This window comes from Euleptes europaea, chromosome 2 (assembly GCF_029931775.1).
Source record: "Euleptes europaea isolate rEulEur1 chromosome 2, rEulEur1.hap1, whole genome shotgun sequence".
Classification (NCBI taxonomy): Eukaryota; Metazoa; Chordata; class Lepidosauria; order Squamata; family Sphaerodactylidae; genus Euleptes; species Euleptes europaea.
In genome coordinates, this window is record NC_079313.1 from 76,848,255 (window position 1) to 76,868,492 (window position 20,238).

The 20,238-nt window shown below is 44.3% G+C and overlaps 1 protein-coding gene across 1 annotated transcript in view; it reads left to right on the forward strand.

Moving 5' to 3' along the window:
• BTBD19 (BTB domain containing 19) overlaps positions 1–19,208 on the forward strand; it is a 53,343-nt gene extending 34,135 nt beyond the window's left edge. The window contains exons 4-8 of the mRNA XM_056867653.1: positions 6,993–7,052; positions 16,352–16,420; positions 16,543–16,674; positions 17,509–17,634; positions 19,069–19,208. Coding sequence (XP_056723631.1) covers positions 6,993–7,052; positions 16,352–16,420; positions 16,543–16,674; positions 17,509–17,634; positions 19,069–19,203 — 522 coding nt within the window. The 3' untranslated portion in view covers positions 19,204–19,208. The remainder of the gene's footprint in view (positions 1–6,992; positions 7,053–16,351; positions 16,421–16,542; positions 16,675–17,508; positions 17,635–19,068) is intronic.
• The last annotated feature ends 1,030 nt before the right edge of the window (positions 19,209–20,238 follow it).

Genomic DNA, 20,238 nt, shown 5'->3' on the forward strand with positions numbered 1-20,238 from the left:
TTCAGGTGATTAACCCACTGGGACTATTTCCAGTAGACTTAAATCTGCTCCTGCTGATCATCTTCAGACCTCTGACTTTTCTCCATGATTAATGTTAGCAAATACTTTCACTCTGTCAGTGTCAATCCATCTAGGCTTTGATTAGCAGTTCTAGAGATTTATCAGCCTGTCTTAGGATCCTATCCCTCTCTGTCATAGGACATAACTGCAAACTGGGGCTAGTGTACTTTATCTCGTTGGGGGTGCTTTATAGTTTGAGAACCAAGATACTAGACATTGGATGATAGTGAAGGCAGAGGGGAGGGAAGATGACGAAAACACTGTATGCTAAAAGAATGTATACCCAGTTGAAGTCATGGAGCGGGGTTGGGGTAATCAGACCTGTAATTGGGGTAAGAAGATTTGGAATAGCTGATGGAGGGGAGACAAGTTGGGGCTGAAGGGAGATCAGCTGACTGTGTGTGGAAGTAACCCAGGAATAAATAAGTGGAAGACAGCAGATTTGAGGTCAGAGGGCCATGATTAATTAGAGCAGGGCCCCATCATCTATGGGTGTGGTTGGCCACCCTCCTGTTGGGGCATGGAGTTCTTCCAGAATTATAACAGATCTCCAGACTATAGAGGTCAGTTCTCCGGGATGAACTGGCAGTTTCAGAGGGTGTGCTTTATGGCATCATACCCTTGCTGAGCCCTCACTCCTTCCCAAACTCTGCTGTTCCCTGGCACTGCCCCCAAATCTCCTGGAATTTCCCAGCTAGAGTTGGCAACCCTATCCCATTGATTGGGGCTCTGGGACAGCACAAGGGGTGAGAGTTCAGAGCAGAAAGAAATAGTAGTATGAGGCAGTGTGCATAAGGGTTTGTTTTCATAGTCACTCAGTGGGTACTTGTAGCAATATTTTGCAGCCTGGTTGAGATTTTATTTTTGCAACATAAACACAGTAGGAGGTGGAAGTAATCTAACAACATTCCCCACCACCACCGTATATGTGTTAATAAAGCATCTGGTAGCTCTTACAGTTATGGGGGAGAGGTGAATGTGTCTGTTCCAACTAAACTGTTCTCCAGAAAAGAGAATTTTATTGTCTTTCCTCCATGGTAAAAAGGTCAATTTAACACTTAATTTGCATGATCTTTAATGTAACAAAATCATATGATGCTGATGCTGACTGTACATCAGAATGAAAACTTGGCTGCTTGCTCTGTTTTGAAGAAGCCTGTCTGCAGCTCCCTCCATATTTCTCTCAGTGAGGTTGTGGGTGGATTGTTGAGGTCCCACGATACAATTTAGCAAGAGCACCAGGTAGCCCCAAAAGCAGCAGCCGCAGCTGGAGTGGTGGGAGGGGATGTGAACACAGACAGAGTCCAGAATATTACGTGGAATATTTAGCATGGAACTAGAGAACAGTTTTTATTCCTATGTTCTTATTTTCTTGGCTTTCTCTAAGTAGAAGGCTCGACTTCCTGTAAAGTCAGTGTTGCTCTATAACAGATGACATTATAATTATGATTCCTATCAGTGTCCTCACAGGAGCCAACTAGATTTACCCTTAGTCAACCTCAGAAGCACCTCTTAGCTGAAACAAGATATGCCTACCTGTTTTATTCTCAGGGCCTTTGGGAATGTTTAATCATGACCGTGCTCTTTCTACTGTGCGAAATGTTTTGTAATCTTAACACTCTTTGTTCTTGCCACCACCCTCCAAGGCCATTGAGAGAGAGCACAGCTGTGGCTGAGAGGGGCTTTTCCCAGGCCACCCAGTGAGTAAATGACCAAGGTGGGGTGTGAAGCCAGACCTCTTGGATGCAAGCCCATCATCTGATCCACTGGATCTCTGTGACACTCATATCCCACCTCCTCCCCCCTCAGTTTACCATGCCTCATCTCCACACTGTTATAGTGCTGCTCCTTGCCAAATGATTCATAAGACTATAAATAGAGGAGAATTATATTCAGGGCAAATTAAACAGGGTTATGCCAAACAATAAAAATTTTATAATTTTATAATTTGCCAAATAGATTTTATAATTTGCCAAAATTTTATAATTTGCCAAATAGACACTAAAATTGAAAGTTTGTGGTTGCAGAGGGAAACTCACCTCTGGAACATTATGGGGGAAGGGGAGGGGAAGAATGGGAAATATTAAGTATCCCTTTCTCCCAGCACATCCTCTCTGCAAATTGTCCCCTCATGATGCATCTTTGCTGCTAGTGTTTTGTTACTCATGCTCATCAGTCATTAGTAGCTGGTCCCTAAATAGCTGCCAGTAGAATATGTGTGACTCTTATTTAGTTATTACAAAGCTACAGAATCCCTCATTTCTCAAAGTATAATTTGGCTGAAATGTTGACCTACTCAACATTAACTCTTGGCTACCTGTTGGCTTCTCATTACAGGAAGAAGCACCGATTGAGCTCTCCCCTGGTTTGAGCAGGCAGACCTCTCAGCAGGGAGAGTTTGCTAGATGAACTAGTTCCGCTTTCCATTTGTACTACATGGTGAAAAGGAAACAGGGTGATTCAGCAAAAGCTAATTTTGTCTTATTGCAAATCACAGTTAACAAGACTCTGAAAAGGAACATTAACCCCCTGCCTCCACTACAGTGTGTCTTTTTTTTTTTTTTTTACAATAGTAATCAGGACAGTGTCCATCTAGAATAGAATGGAGGGAAACCCCCTCTACTCCCAGCCCACACACACTGGTTTGCTCCTTGTAGTCTGACACTTTAGTCATTGCTAGGAAACTAATCATAGCTCTGAAGTCAGAGATTGCAAGTGGGGGTGGAAGTTACAGTGAAATTCTGTAGAAGTGCCACAAAATGAGGCAGTGTAGGACAGTATTAATCCAGAAACAAGCTCTTTCATTACTAGGGAACAGCCGTCCAGTCCAGTCTATCCATGGCCTCATTCTTAAAGTCAGCATGCAGCTCCAATGCTTTGTGTGTGTGTGTAAAGTGCCGTCAAGTCGCAGCCGACTTATGGCGACCCCTTTTTTGGGGTTTTCATGGCAAGAGACTAACAGAGGTGGTTTGCCAGTGCCTTCCTCTGCACAGCAACCCTGGTATTCCTTGGTGGTCTCCCATCCAAATACTAACCAGGGCTGACCCTGCTTAGCTTCTGAGATCTGACCAGTTCAGGCAAGCCTGGGCCACCCAATGCTTTAGCCTCACACAATTCACTCAAACTCCTATTTGCTTGTAGATGAACTGAACTATGGCCAGTCTTTCAAGGAGAGATTCCTCCTCATGACAGTTCAGGGATAAACCCATATTACTCATTCGTGTTCCTTAAATTACTTGATTTTAAATGCTTTCAATTCCTTATGTATGTTCTCCATGTCTTCGTCAATAATACAAAACTTAATTTGCCATGCCTGGTATGTAGTCCCTTATCAGACTTGCATGGATCCATCTAATCTGTCTACTCTTCTCTTTTATTAGCTTTTCTATTATGTAAGCATATAAGAGCCATGTCACAACCAACTTACAGCAACTCCACTAAGGTGACAAGTGAGAAGCAGAGGTGGTTTGCTATTGCCTTCCTCTGCCTTCCTTGGTGGTCTCCCATCCAAGTAAAAACTCTGCATAGTTTCCAAGATCTGAGGAGATTGGCCTATACCATGCCGTCTTCCCTCAATCCCTTCTATTACTGATAATATTAAATCTGATGAATGATATTCAGCACTGAAGCTCATGTGGCTCCAAATTATGGATCATCCTGAAACATACCTGGTTTTAAGTCTCATCCCTCTTGATATCTGTCTTCTGATTCCCTGGTTCAAGATCGTTGGTAGCTTCCCTAAAGGAAAAAGGGACAATTTAATGGAGCAACAAATCTTCTCTGTAGGGAGTCATCTCGGTACAAACTTTACAGGTTCCCAGGCACTCATTTAGTGCCAAACCTGTGGTGTGGGAAGCAGTAGTGCTCCTCCCCTCATTTTCTTTAGAGTAGTTTTCACAGCTGTTTTCCATGTGAATTGCCAGCTGTTTATCTGTTTACCGGTATTTATTTACTTCATTTTTGCCCCACATTCCTCCCCAATGGGAACCCAAAGTAGCTTACAACATCCTCCCCCTTTCTCTGTTTTATCCTCACAACAGCCCAATGAGGTTGTTCAGGCTGAGAGAAAATGACTGGACCAAGGCCACCCCAAGCTTCCATAGCAAAGTGAGGATTCGAACCTGGACCTCCCATGTCCTAGTCCAATGCTGTAACCACTACACAATGCTGCCTCAGTTGATTCCACAGTTTCACTCCATTTACTGCACTGACTAGTGGGGGTTTTCTCTGGGGATGTCCCTGTGTCAGGTGGAGAGGCACGTGCTGAGGCTGCATGCTTCCCAGGCACATGTAGGCATGATTCATATCAGGACCCAGGCATGGAGAGGGGGACTTAGACCAGTGGGAGTTGCATGTATACTGATGAGTTACACATTATAATGGGACAAATAACCCCCTGGGTTATCTCAAATCACAAATTAGCATGCGAGGTGGGGGGGAGGTCTAAGCATCCTCTCTCTGAATGCTGTGGTCCTGATTTGAATTTGACCTGTGCAAACCTGAGAAGCATGAAACTTCAGAACATGCCTTTCTACCAATTTACAATTGCTGACACCAGGTGGGGTGTGGAGATCTCCTGGAATTACAGCTGATCTCCAGACTACAGAGATCAGGTCCCTGGGAGAAAATGGCAGCTTTGGAAGGAGAACTCTACAGCATTGTACTTTGCTGAGGTCTTTCGCCTCCCAAAACCCACCTCTCCAGCCTCTACCCACAAATCTTCAGGAATTTCCCAACCTGGAGTTGGGAGCCCTAACCCAACTTGGCGACAACCCCAGGGAAAATATAGCATGCAGTTCCGCCCCCTACATACGTGTAGTTGCCATATTTTTGGAATAACTGCCCTGAATCTATACTTCAGAACTGAACATATACAGACTTTAAAGTGCTGGCCTGCTTTTTACATTGGCTTCTCTCACATCTAGAATTCTCAACTATCTTTCCTTGACTAAGTTCTATAATTTCTAGCCAGTTAGTGGCAAAGTTGGATCTAAGATGTCTTGTAAACAACTCTGCCTCAGGAGAACAAATCCACTGTCTTCTTGGTTCCTTTTCTCTAATGTACAGTTGGAAAACCCAATAACTTATTCAAGACAAATTAAACATTTTCAGGCACAACAGAACAAAATGGGGAAAAGGTTTACCTTGTCATTAATCAGGAATGTGTATATTTAGGAATAACTTTTCTCCACCTTGGCCATTATGGTGGCCATCTTCTGTGCTTTTATCTTTCATGCTTCAGGAAAGAACATGTTCCTGCATGTATCTATCAGTTAATCAACAGCACAAGGTGTTAGGAGGACTTACTTTTTGTGCAATTCAGTCAGCAGACAACACATATTTAATAGAACTGTAAGTGAGGGGGAGGCATGGGGGAACACTCCCTGTATCCAATGTCCCTCCAGAAATCAAATATTTCAAAATGATTTTTCAGCTTGAGTCTGGATTTAATATCTCACACTCTTTAAATTGTCCCAAGAGATTGCATTATCAATCACGAATCATCACAAATCTGCCCTATTAAGAATGCAAGATTTAATTTAGAGGTTGCTTATTATTGAAACTGGGCTGTTCCCCTATATAAGCAAATTACATTTGTTCTCTTGCTCTGAAGTCTGCATGCAGTCTTTTGTCCAAACTGACACCTAGGCTGTGGTGTAGGTGAGTGTGGGTGAGACTAGTATACATCAGAAAACGAGAATGACATTTTGAAGAACGTGGTGTGAGATTTGATCCATCAGCACTTGTAAACCAGTGTTCAATTGGGGTTACTTTGAGTTCTGTTACAGTCAGAACTGACCTTTTCCTATTGTCAGAGCGAGGACGTCACTCCAGTGTGCCTGATCTTCCCATGTTTCTCTCATGTCAGCTTTGCTCACTGATGAACTGTTGTTTTTGTCAGTGTGGCAATCTTCTTTTCTAGCATTTACTTATTCATAATTTAAAAATTGGTGTGTGTGTGTGTGTTTGTTGGCATATCATCTACAAGTTTCACACCTTTACTGATTTGGTAGGCTTCGTCTGAACCCTCCTTTCTGGTCCCCCTTGAGAGTTCCTGATCATCTTTTAGGCTTGTGAGAGCACCTGGCAGGATAGATCTCTATCATTCACTTGGTTTCTTGAAGATGCTGCTCAGGCTCCACAGTGGGGTTGAGAAAACGTTGGCTTCTCTGCATTTGCTCAGTTGGAGAGTCTCCTACTCTCCAGTTGCAAAATATTCCAGCAGGAGATATAAATATAGCATAACAGTGATTCCCTGCAACCCCCCTTTTCCAGCGTTCAGAGTGTCTGCTGATTTTTCTTAGAAACCAAGAGAGCGATTAATATATATATATATATTTTCCCCTCCTTGCAGTTCCATTTGCCATGACCTTCCCACAACCTTTCTGAGTAAACCACACATTCCACTCCTTGCAACATGGGGCAGAGAAACGATACTCTCTTATTAGACCTTTACTTCTTCACACACCAGAAGCCAAGGGAACAGCCCTGCCCCCTCTCTCCCTCCATGGTGGGGGGGAACCCCAAACCCGTCTGTCTCGATATGGTAAGATCAGGATTCAAGCATGGCACCTGGAGAAGGCAATAGGGATGTGGCTGATTACTGGATTTTGTGAGTAGAGAAAAGAGGCTGGGTTTTTTTTTGGGGGGGGGGTCCATTCGCTGTGAAATAGCATGTGAAACCGTCCTAACTTGGCAATATCATTGTTTAGAAAACCCCAGTGAAGGTCAGATTGGAACACAGGCCAAGTCAAGAGATCAGATTTCAAAGCAGGAATTGAAGTTGCATGTTCCACATGGGAGAGATGTCAGGTCAGGAAAAGCAGCAGACCTGAGGCTGTACAGTGGTTGCCAGTGATGCCAGCGTGCCCAGGTGTTCGTCTCCTCCACCTCTCAGTCTCTCAACCTTCTCAACCTCTTTCTTGTTTCAGCTGTGTGTTGAATTCATCAAAGACTCCCTGACTGTGGAGCAGGCATGTGAGGCCTTGCAGGTGAGTTGTTTCAGCTCCTGACCCTGTTCTGTCTGCCAGTCCCGACAGCCTTTGGCTGATTGAAGAGCAGAGGCAGCCAAATGCCACCAGCCAAATGCTGCCAGGATATCCTTCCTACTTCCTGTTAAAATACATGAAACTGCAGCGATTGATGGATGAAGGGCAAGGGTTTATTTGCACTGGGGCAAAGGAGAAGACACAAAAATTGATAAGCATGTGTAGCGGGGAACCTTATGCTACAATATGGATGCTGAGGGATGGGGCGAAACATCATCAAGCCTGGATCAGCTGCCTTGTAAATAGTTGCCTATGGTAAGAAAGAATCTTTCCATGCTACCAGCCAGGTACACACATTGGTGGCAGGTGGTGGAAATAACTGACATAGCTGCAGGTTAACTAGTTAAAAAATGCGGGACCCAGAAACATTTGGGAATGGGAATGGGAACCAGCATGGAAAGGAAAAGTCATAAGAGTTCAAAATACTAATTTTGCTTAGGTGCCTCTAAATGTGTTATCTGCAGCCCCAAGAAACTCCAGATGGCCAATACTGTAATGCTCTTGTACAGAGACATAACGGTGTATTCAAATATGGAGTGTTGTCTACACTTCTTGTTGCTGTCTCTCAAAAAGGATATTGTCAATGCAATCCTAAGCATGTCTATTTAGAATTCTAAGTATTAGAATTTCCAGGAAAGTATTCTTAGGATTGCACTGTTTAGCACTGGAAATGGTGCAGAAAAAGGCAACCCAAACGATCAAGGGTTGGAGCACTTAGGAGGGAAGACTAAGGAGTTTGTGACTCTATGCATAATATTAAATTACTCTGGGCTTAGTATCAGCAAAATTGCTATTTTATACTGTTTGCCTCTGTCTACAAACCACTGCCCACTGCTAATTTCAATTTATTTTATGTTATGTTTCTTCTTCCATTACTAGAAATGTGGGCTAAAAAGAACATAATTTCCCTCTCCCCCACTGACTCCATCTGCAGGAGCGCATATCTCAAAACTCAAACAAACAAAAGGCCAAGTTTTTCATTGTTTTATTACAATTGTGTGGGGTGGGGGTGGATAATTTGCTAATTCTCAGATTTGGGGAAGAGGATCTGGGAGAGCACGCTGATTCATAATGTGGAAGGGAAGAAAGGGTGATTCCTATACAATGGCTTGTCCAGCACATAAGTGCAGCAGCAAAGAGCAGACAGATTCATATAATCTCTATGATGCCTGCCTTCTCTTTTGTTCCCCCTATAGACTGTGCTGTCCCTTGCAGTGTGATGGAAAAGCCACAACGCAATTTCCCCCTCCCCCACACGAGATCTTGCTACGGGACCTCACCAAGGCCTCCTGTTGTGCAGTGGCCTTTGTTTGGCAGACACCTGCCGCTTCAAGGCTGACAGAGAGTCCCACCGGCTGATTTCACACCAGCTGCTATATAGAACTCAAATTCAGCAGCAGAAGTTTAGGGGCAGCCGTTCTGTGGGACTGTGGTAGCTACAAAAAACACAACCACAAAGCTGCTGATCAAATAAATAAAACAGGGCATTTGATTTCTTTTGCTTCACTTTGATTCTGCTTGGATCTATTTCTTTTGCTCAGTGGGTGGGATGTTAACGGGGTCTCTACATGTTGCAGAACAACAAATCTTCTACCCACCCCACATCATATATTGGGTTGAAAGATGTGGAGCTTTGCTGTAACAAAAAGTCTGTGCTGTTTCGGGGAGTAGCCAGCCTTTTGTTCTGTGCAGCTGTAGCTGTATTCATGGTTAAGGAAAGTACTGTGCAATAAACTGTGTGTCATGCACCCAGCCATGTAACGCTGCTCCAGCCCAAACTAAAATGTGTCTGATATTATCATCCAAGGAATCTCTGAGATCGGGCATTTTGAAGGCACTCTGAACCACAGGCTAGGTATACCGATCCTGCCTGCATTTGCTTACTTGAGTATCAAACAGACGTACTGTTCTTGCTGGCCTTTAGCCACTACTGAAAGACCCTCTGAAAGATAATCTGCTGCAGTGGTGCCTTTCCAGGTTGTAATCCTGGCATTAATGAGGGCACCTTGCACAAAGTGCTCTGTTTGGGTCATGGGTTTCTGTGGGGGGCCGATGTCATTGCTGAGACCCTGCTTCATGAATGCACGGTGGTGATGCCATGTAACATGGCCATGCCACAATACTGCGGCATGGGATGTTACAGGCATGCTGTTGTCTAATTTATGCATAAACCCACCTTTTTCTCAGACAACTGGGTCCCAAGATGGGTAACAGATTAAAAACCATATAGAACAGAAAGTTGAAAACTGCCAGCTAAAACTTTTTAAATGATCCCAGTCCATAGGGACAAAAATGGCCAGGGAAGCCATCGAGAGGCTTCAAATCCCCCTTTTAAAAGTACTGTCTTGCATCCCTTACAAAATCGTAAAAGAGATGAAGCCTTACTAATTTCTTCTGCAAATGCCACAGGTTGCAGTAGCTATAGCGAAACTCTGAGAGACTTTTTTTTCCTCTGCCACCATTGTGGCAGCTGAATCTTGCCTAGCTCAGCCGGTTAAGATGGTTTGTGACCTGATAGCATCTAAGTCTCACCTTGCTATTGATAATCATTTGGCTGGTAGTTGTGATGTTAATGGATGTTTCTTCTCTAATGAAATCTCTCTCATCTGCTCTGACATGGTTATCAGTTGAAGGTGGATCCAGTACCTGAGTTGAATTCACAAGTACCTGCTTGTACATTTTCTATTGATAAATTCATTGCATACGGATGATAATTACTGTCTAGTTTCCATCTTGTCCTTTTTAGGCAATGTGATAGAGCAAGTGGTGGCAGAGCAACTATAGGAATTCCAGAATGACATGTTTGTCCTTCATCCATTTCAGTCTGGTTTCAGATCTGGTTTTGGGACCAAGATATCCTTAGTTGCATGGGTGGACAATCTTCCCTTCCAACTTGATAAAGGGAGTTTGTCCTTGCTGATCCTGTAGGATTTGTTGGCTGCTTTTTACACAATTGATCACTTCCTTTTATTACAGCTCTATCAGCACGGAATAGGTATTAACTCCTGCAGTGGTTTTGGAAACTCTTTATGTCCATCCTGACAGAAAAGACAATTAGAGAGGTCAAGAGTATTGTTACCAGTGCTCTTGAACATTCAACTCAGGCTACTAAATGAAATTATCTAGAGCTCTGGAGTTAGGTGTCACCAATATGTTGATAACCACTATACCACTCTGGCAGAGGTGGGTGTTAAGAGTGGTGGACTCTGAACTGGAGAACCAGCTTTGATTCCCCACTCCTACACATGAGCGGCGGATGCTAATCTGGTGAACTGGGTTGGTTTCCTCACTCCTACACATGAAGCCAGCTGGGTGACCTTGGCTAGTCACACGTCTCTTAGAGCTCTCTCAGCCCCACCTACCACACAGGGTATCTGTTGTGGGGAGGGGAAGGAGATTGTAAACTGGTTTGATTCTCCTTAAAAAGTAGAGAAAGTTGGCATATAAAAACCAACTCTTCTTCTTTGTGGCCTGGTTGTGGCAGTGTTTATTCTGAACAGATATGTTGAGGCTGTGGTCCCATGGCTGAGGCAGAACAACCTGAGGTTTAATCCAGACAAATCAAAAGCAGTGCTGGTTGGTAGGGCTGATGTACTAGAGAGAAGCAAGGGTTCTGGTACTTATCCAGAGCCCTGTTTGCTGGCTTGGGTGGGGAGGACGGCAAAATGGGGAAGCGGCTCCATGAGCCCAGGCAGCTCTGCGGCGAGGCAAAATGGCGCTGGCCCCAGGAAGAATTGTGCAGCCGCAGGATTCTTCTCCACAGCGTTTCCTGGGCTCCAGCACCACCTGCCAATTAGCTTCTGCCCCTCTGGTTTAAATGGGCCGATCCTGGGCTGGCGGAGGGGCGGAGCTTAGCAGGCGGACCGCAGCCCGGTGGTTTCCAGTCTGGTCTGCCTGCTCAGTTTGCAGTTTTAATACAAGTGTGCAGAGGTCTTCAGTCCAGACCACAGTTGTCTCATCATTACATCAAAACGTTCACCCACTGAAGAAGCAACTCCAAGTGTCCAGGTCAGTCCACTTGGTGAAGCCTGGCATTCTATGGAGACAGGCTCACAGCATTCTCCCAAGTCTGAGGAAGAACAAGTAAAAGCACGCCCATGAATAACCTTTTTAATTTCGGATTTAAAAAAGGTGCATCTAGCGAGCGGCAAAATCTCCACTGAGTAAATGGCCTTTCACACATTTCCTCTTTCTAATAACTATCTGGACTCGGGGTTCCATGGAGATTTTACCTGTACAATGGATCATTCCTAACAGAACTGGACAAAAGATTTGGTTTCAAATTTATTACAGATGTTTGTGATCACTAAGCTTTCTCAACTTGCACTTGTCCTTTAAGTGATCAAAATAAGCACGGGGTACTGGTAGCATATTAATTTTTTCATCATAGTGCACATCAACAGCAATTCAGAAACATCAAAAAGTAATTGATCAGTATCTACAGTGACATTCATAGCTGTTGCAGCTGTTTCACACACGTCAGATTAGCTCCATCTCTCATCTTAACTCTTAGAAAGTGCGTAGGTGGACAGTAAAATGAGCCTGTTGTGGCCCAAGTAGTGAAAGTCGTGGGTAGTTACAAATAGATCTATGGGTTCACAGGTTCTCCCTCCCTCTTCCTGTTTTGATGCAAAAAGGACAACGCAGAGCAAAGAGAAAAACCTCCCTATGTGCTGTGATGACCTTTGTGGGCAGGGCGAACCCAGTTCACCAGAAACTGTCGTCAGCATGATTAAGTGTGCCAAATTTCCCTATGTCTGTCTCAAGCTATCCTCCCACACCATTGTGGATGTATTCTCCTTTCTATTCTCCCATTCTTACCTATGCTCATTATCAGTAGGGTTGCCAGCTCCAGGTTGGGAAATACCTGGAGATTTTTGGGGCAGAGCCTGAGGAGGGGGAGGTTTGGGGAGGGACTTCAATGTTATAGAGTCCAGTTGCCAAAGCGGCCATTTTCTCCAGGTAAACTGATCTCTATCAGCTGAAGATAGGGTTGCCAGGTGGGTGGTTTTGGTGGGCAATTGCCTGCCAATCCACCCAGCTGCTCCAGAGCAATGATTAATGCTCAAAATTGGGGATTTGAGTGTTAAAGCGGTCGTGGTGATGCGGCACTTCTGGAAGTAAAACCAGAAGGGAAGTTGTCGCATGCCTGTCCCAGCCCCACCCCCTAAAACCTCCTGCTGATCAGGAGTGGGGACCTGGCAACCCAAGCTGGAGATCAGTTGTAATAGCAAGAGATCTCCAGCTAGTACCTGGAGGTTGGCAACCCTAATTATCAGATCAACAATACTACCACTTTCCCCACCACCATTGTAGGACCACTTGTGTGAAGGGAAGTGCTAGTATAGAAAGGAAAGGTGATTTTACCAAAGTGAACAAAAGCAGCTGTCCAGAGATGAAAACCAAGATGCTACAGTTTAAGTCTGGAGAGAGAATCCTTGATCTCTCCTGTCTTTAGCTGCTTTGATTCTGCCAACCATGGAACCCCATATGCTTTTCTGACAATGGAGTGGTTGGCTCCTAGTTTACCACAGGGAAGTAGTGGCTTCCTCTGCTCTGCGTTCCTTCCTGCCTTGCACTTACCCAGAAATCACAATAAAATCCCAAAGTCTCTCCCATCCCATTCCTTTCCCCACAAACTGGCAGCTGCAACTATCAAAGAATGTCAGAAACCTATTGGATTGGAGTGAAGGCACACAGCTGCAATGCATGCAGGATAATTTCTCCTGCTCAGTCTTTCTACTCACTGAATTACACACACTGTGTTCAGAGAGAGCATGTCATTGGCCTGACGTCCAGGCCTTTGCCAGCGCCTGGCAGAGACTGCTCTGGAGCCCTTGATTTGTATTGGCTACAGTGATTGTTGAAGATTGGGAAGTGGGGGGAGGCTCAATTATATTACTCAGAGATAGCAGGGCAAGAGGGCTCCATCATGCTAGCTTTCAGGGCATTGCTGTACCAAGTTTACATCCTGGTGCAAACTTCTTCCAGTTGTAACTCTTTGTTGCCTGCTTTCATGCTGCTCTTCCAGGATTGTGCAAACAGACTTTATGCCTTAGTCCTGTAATTAGGTTTCTTCATGACACAAGTCAATTTTCTTATTAAAACTCAGAAATTGGTCATGCTATCTAATTTGGCAAAGGATAAAGATATAGACCAGTTGATCTCTCTGAAGTGTGTAGCCTCTGTCCTCTTGGGGAAACAATCATTCCACATCGGTCTAGTTGAGTTCCTGCACATTCGCATGTGATACAGAGAACTGTCCTTGAAGAAGAAATGAGCTTCCCTGATGAGATATTGTCAAAGGCTTTCACAGTCAGAGTTCATCAGTTCTTGTAGGTTATCTGGGCTGTGTGACCGTGGTCTTGGTGTTTTCTTTCCTGGCGAAACATCAGGAAAGAAAATACCAAGACCACGGTCACACAGCCCGGATTCCCTGATGAGGTATGTACTAAATCAGGTTGGTGATATCCATGTCTCTGAATTCCTCTGGGTATTAGTGGAGGATGAGCTGCCTGAAAGCCACACCCCTTACTATATATATTCTTCCTTTTACTGGGCATGATGTTGGTGGAAATAATAACAATATTCTGTGGTCGCAGGTGGGTTGACTGGTTGTCACTGTTTACTGTGGTCATTTGTTTGCCATTTCTGGAATAATCAGTTATGAGATGCATTCTTGGCTGTGTGGTGAGACCGGTGCATCCTGAAAACAACGGCGAGGACAGTGTGGCTTGCCACAAATATATTGTTTTCGAATGTGCACACTTCAATAGAAGTTGTTTGTTTCTTCCTCCCCCTGGCTCCCATCAACAACTTGTGCTTACTGATCCTGGGATATGTCTCATAGAACCGTTAGTGGTTTTATCCCCAGGGGAAGTAGCAAAACATCAGCACTTGATGTAGAAATGTATGCCATGTGCAAGCTGATCATGTAGTTGCCTTGTATCTCTCTCACACACAAACACACGTGATATTCACACCCTCAGAAAATCCTCAAAATTGAACCCTCAGATGCTTCTGCTGCACTGGAGGATGCTGATCATGGGAGTTTTTAGACAGTGATATGAAAGGCATGTATCACAGATGCATTGCTTGATTACTTTGGAGGATATCTGCATGTTCTGCCTTTAGACCAAAGCTTCTTAAACTGTGGGCCGCGACCCCATATGGGGTCGCGTAACTGAATGTGGGGGTTGCTCTTTATGATTTATTATCAGTAAATGTTTGAATTTTTTTAACCTATTTTATATACCTATATACCCTGGGTCATGTAACAATTTCTCGGGCGAAAAGGAATCGTGAGTGGAAAAATCTTAAGAAGCCCTGCTTTAGACAACCTTTTTAATGTATGGATGTTCATTTGATTGGAAAAAAAATAACCCTGCTGCAAACAACATTGAGTCCGGGGCCTGTGTTTTAAACCACATGTAAAACTTCACACCTTTTAATTCTGTTAATTAATAAGGAATCATTGTTAACCCTTTCCATACAGAATGTTTAGCTAGAAACATGGGATGGTTACTACTGTGTTCCCCCTCCCAGTGTTTCTCATAATGTCAAGATGAACACAATGTGTAACTGTGATGGGATCATGTTGTAGGTTGCCTTGCCCTCACCTGGACAGCAAGTGACATGATGCAGAGACCAGGCAATGCTTGATGTGATGACATCAGATCATGCATTATGTTTAACTAGATGTTATGAAAGAGACTGAGGGAACCAGTCATGTGTTTCATAATTTGTTGCCATCACCTCACGTCTGATTTATGGTGACCCCATAAGGTTTTCAAGGCAAAAGATGTTCAGCGGTGGTTTGCCATTGGCTGCCGCCACGTCACGACTCTGGTATTCCTTGGAGGTCTCCCATCCAAATACTAGCCAGGGCCGGTCCTGCTTAGCTTCTGAGATCTGATGCGATCAGGATAGCCTGAGCTATCCAAGTCGGGGTGTTTCATGATTTAGAATAACTAAATGAGGATTGGAACTCCTACTTCATCTATGAACAAGTCTTGAAAAGGGAGACCAGACCACTGTTTTTATCATCCATTCTCCAACCTGATTGTGAGTTCAGTAGGATAGTTACAGGATAAATAATCCCATCATTCTGGCAGGTTAACTGTCTTCTGCTAATCTGAACAAGGAGCGGGGTTGGGCTGGATTGTTTTTTTCCAGTGGCTTGACTATCGCAGTTTCAGTTTTCTTCACCTGCAATACAGTCTCCTTTCGTTTCAGGTTTACTCATTTGTTTGGGGCATGTCCTATTCAGACACAAACATTTTCTCTGCCTTCCTTTCAGCAGCATTGTTTTGGGGAGCAGCCACGTGTCATTGCCCTCTATTCATCCAGTCTCCATGTTTCCCCCTGCTTGGCTGCAATCTTTCCCAAACCTGGTTTGGTATGATCTTTTTGGAAGGACTGCAGTCAATGCACTTTTTTCATGCTGTGTGGATGGCATGGCATGCTTTTTTGCAGGTCCCGCCCATGTCAGCACCATCTTCCTTATCTCCGCCCCTGTGGCCTACATTCCCCTCCCCCAATCGAGCAACATCATACGGAGGCTTCCAGTTGAATGCAAAATCACGTTTCGTAAATGATTTAGGCTTTTGATTTACCATGTATACGATGTAATCTAGGAAGTATTTTTAAAAGGCTCCCACCTATGTACTAAATGGACATACGAATTGGCTGTAAGCTTGAGCTCTTCTGCTTGAGCTGCTTGTCTTCTACAGAGCCCTGAATTTGCCAAACCCATATCTTTATGAAAAAACCTTCCCTGTACAGGACACATAGCCTCCCATCTGATCCTGGAAAAGGATTCACTGTGTGTTGTAGAGATTTTCCTTCCAAACCTGCCCACAAATACCCCATGCTTTGGAACACAGGCAGGATGGTGCTGCTGCAGTCGTCTTGTTTGGGGGCTTCCTAGAGGCACCTGGTTGGCCACTGTGTGAACAGACTGCTGGACTTGATGAACTCTGGTCTGATCCAGCATGGCCTTTCTTATGTTCTTATGATCTTAATAGTGGAAGAACTTTGATGGCATTTCTTGGGATTATTACACTGAGAGGATGAGGTGCAAACCTAGCTACAGCCAACTCTGCCAGACTCAGCCCAGAATCTTTTCTCTCCTCTTCCGTGCTCAGTCAGCTTCCTCTTATTTGTGTGGATGACCCATTCTCTTGACCCAGCTATGACTTCAAACACAGCCATTGTCATTTCTTGTTCTCACTTCATGACAGGCAGCAGTAGCATATGGGCAGATGGATCTCCAGATGCATTGCGTGGCTTTCATCGAGAACTGCACCCGGGTAAGAGGAAGATAGGAACGTGCATGATTCTCCCATGTGAACAGGCCAAAGCAGCCACCACTTTTTAACACCTTGGAGAGAGTGCCCTCCACCCCTCAGATGAGTCACATCTTGTTCTTCAGGAGGTGGTGCACACACGTGGCTTCTTGGAGCTGTCCGAATTGGCAATGCAAACTATCTTGCGGAGCGACTGCCTGGTTATTGATGAGGTGGAGCTGATTCATGCTGTTCAGGAATGGGCTCGTGTTGGCTCTGTAAGTGTTATTGTGTGTGGGGAGTGGAGTGAAATAGACCAGGAATTTAGGATTCTACTCACTGGATCCTCTTGAAATTAATACACCTAGAAATTATTATTGATGCATTTAAAACATTTATACTGAATAACCAAGTTCATGTAGTCCAACCTGTTGGACTAAGGTGGGATTTTCTCCTTTTCTTGAATTAAAAAAAAAAACATTTTCCAAACTTACAGTATTGTAATGGGTAGGTGAAAGAATTTAGCAGCAAGAGACAAGATCAGATTAGCCACAGAAATTTATTTACAGTTATTTACAATGTTTTCCACAGGATTTCTGTTGTGACTTCAACTCTGTCTCGATCACCTCCTTCAGTTAATTGCTACCAGGCCTCGGTTCCAAGAAGGAATCTTGGCATTCGTGCCCAACTGGCAGTGTTTTAAAAGTAGCGAGTCGGTTCATTATGCACTACAAGCAGTGAGCATAAGTGCAACAGAAAGACGTTTACAGAGCAAGTAGCTTCAGATTAGTTGAGAAAGAAAGACAGAGCCACATGGTGAAGGCGTGCTTGTGCTGCTGGCACATTAATGAGTTTCTCCTATTTTCACCCAGAAAGAGCATACGGTTGCTTAGGAGAACAGCAGGACTAAATCTCTGGAATTCTGGTTCCAGATCCCCTACTGTGACACCCTGCATCTCCTGTGATTTAGTCACCTACTCCCTGGAATGGAAGATGATCTCCTTCCTTTTTCTCACTTGTGCTCCGTCAGGGTGTGGACAGCTCTCGGCAAGAGTTAGCTATTCGCCCCAGTCTGTGGATTCATCATTTGACCCTGCCTTCACTTCTTGCAGGCAGTGCTCGGACGTCCAGTGCATGATGTGGCAGAGGGAGTCATCCGTGAGCTGCGTCTAGCTCTGCTGTCACCCAGCGAGCTGACTACCCTGGAGAAGGAGAATAAAAAGGACCAGATGATTCCAGTGAGAGATGCTACCAGCCTCAGCAAAAACCATCAAACCAAACCAAACCGAAAATGTTACCTTTGATATGCGGTCAAATTCATTAGTGAATCATGCAAATGGACCAAGCAGGAAGTGGAGAAGTAGCATTTATATCCTCTGAGATGTTGCGTGTTCTTGTTTGTGCATTATGTCTAGATTGGTGAACAAGAATATTTTAAATTAAGCACCATAAAACATAAAACTCAAATATGAAGTTACCAGCTCTGAAGTGAAATATCTTCCCAATTATTCAGCACTATAGTTAAAATATGCCTATCAGGTTTGCCATTTTATTAAGTTCCCATGAATTTAAATGTATTTGTGCCATAGGGGGTGGTAGGGCAAGGATCAGGATAGAAGACTTGAAAGGTTACAGTATTCATCAGCCATTTGCATCTTTCTCCCCAATGCTTCACAGGTGCTGATACATGTAGGTAAACAGGGTTTTGTGGGGGGGGGGGATTCAATAGCTGGAGCCCCTAAAGCAAGCTATATAGAACTATATTGCTCTTTAGAGCCGCCCAAACTCTATGGCACCAAGATCGGGCTAAGACAGGACTGTTAAAAAAGCTTTCTCCCCTCCTTCAATTTCATGAAATCTGGGTATAATTTGCAGGACTCTGGAAGTGCACTACTATTCTTGGTGGCTATGAGAGCATATTGGAAGATAGAGAGACTCTCGTGGTCTGTTGGGTCATCAGACAGAGCTCTGCTGGGAGGGTGGACGTTCTAGGAGGGACTATGCTCTGAACCTCCCTAGCCACTACCACATTTATTATGAGGCAACACTCTTGGCACTGCGAAGAAATAGATCAGATGGCCAAAGGTTGGCTAGAGCCAGCAACCTGACTCCAAGTCATGATGGATTCCCCCACTTACTCTGTGGTGTTGCAACAACCCACAGTCAAGATGAGATCACTCTACACACCTACAGCTTAACAGCTTATTGCATATTCCCACTCTGTGCTGTCCATTTTCTACTAGGTTTCGTGTAGGAGCATTAAGGTAAGTCAGTTTGGTCAGCGGCGAGAGTGTTAGGTTTAGACCAGGGAGATCCAGGGTCAAATTTTCACTCAGCCATGAAGCTTATTGGATGACCTTGGGTCGGTCACTTCCTACATCATTAGGTTGAGAAGATAAAATGAAGAGAAGCTATATATGCTGCTCGGAGTTCCTGGGAACAAGGTGAGAATAAAAAGGTAGACTATCACAACACTTTGGAATATAAAGAATGTACATTGAGAACTACTAAATTCTTGTCAGCTTAGCAGGAGCTGGCTTCAGAGCCCCTGTGGAGAAAGAAAAGAGGCCTTCTTCATTTGCTTCTGCCTGTTCTTGAACCCTCCCTAATTCTTCTGTGGTATACCTATTTAGACACCTGATTTTAATAAATTTGTTTCTGTCCCTGTCTAGATAGAGAGTTTGGCTGAGGCCTGGAAGATGCATGCTTTATGGAAGGGGCGTGGAACGCGATCCTGCCTGTGCCGGCGTCGGCGTGGCACATTGCCCCGGGAACATCATCGCCACCTTGACCCACAGCACAAGTGACTTGGGACTCATAGAGCAGGAAAAGAGAAGTGCCTCAATGCCCAGAACAAAGAAACTTTTTGATGCTGAGCCAGGAACAAGCTACTGCCAATTGGATGTCTCACAGTTACATCCTGCTTGCAGACTGAGCCATAGACCTGTTGGCATAAAGAGTTCCCATTGTGTAAGGAGAGGCCTGATTTCCATCAAAGTTTGGATTGGCTAAAAGCACTCTCATGTGATATTCCCTCATCCATCCTGCATGAGCCCCAAAGAAAGATTTGAGGTGTGAATGACATCTACTTCCCATCAAAAGGACCAATGAATGTGGCCTGGTAAGTCTGGGACCTCTTAGCATGTTGTTCATTTCCCCACTACCAACATGTTTGTCCCAAAAGACCAAGGATTTGTGGATTTTGGGCAGTTAGTAGAATCTATGCTCATGACTGGAAATCTCTGCAATGGACAGAATACCCTGAGATAGTATTCTGAGAATGCTCTTGCATAGAAGCTACATATTTCCTAAATAAATAAATAGTGCTGCACTGGTATAGAAAATGAGGCATGTCACAAAGCTGTAGGCTATTATCAAAATGTCTAGCATAGACAGAGGCTTCTTAGCATTTGGACGTGGTACCTGTTGCACTTTTAATATTTGAAGAACACCACCACAACAGATCTTCTTGTTGCCATCACCAGCATCCCAAATGCCCATTTTGAGTAGGAAACTCCTAGGGGAAGCCCCCCCCATTACATTTGGGGTCAGTAGGAGAAACTGGGGGGGGGGCAGAAACAAAAGTTAGATTATGTGCTGATGTCAGCTGATGCTAGAACCTCTAGACATGCTGATGTCATATCTGGGTTATTAAGTAAAATCTGGTCCAGAACTGCTCTAGACTCTGGAACCCTGAACTATACTAAAACATGAACCAGACTTCTAAATATTAGTTTTCATTACAATATTTTTGAGCGCCAACCAAATAGAGTTGCCATCCTCCAGCTGGGACCTGGAGATCTGGAATTACAACTGATCTCTAGACTACAAAGTTCTATTTC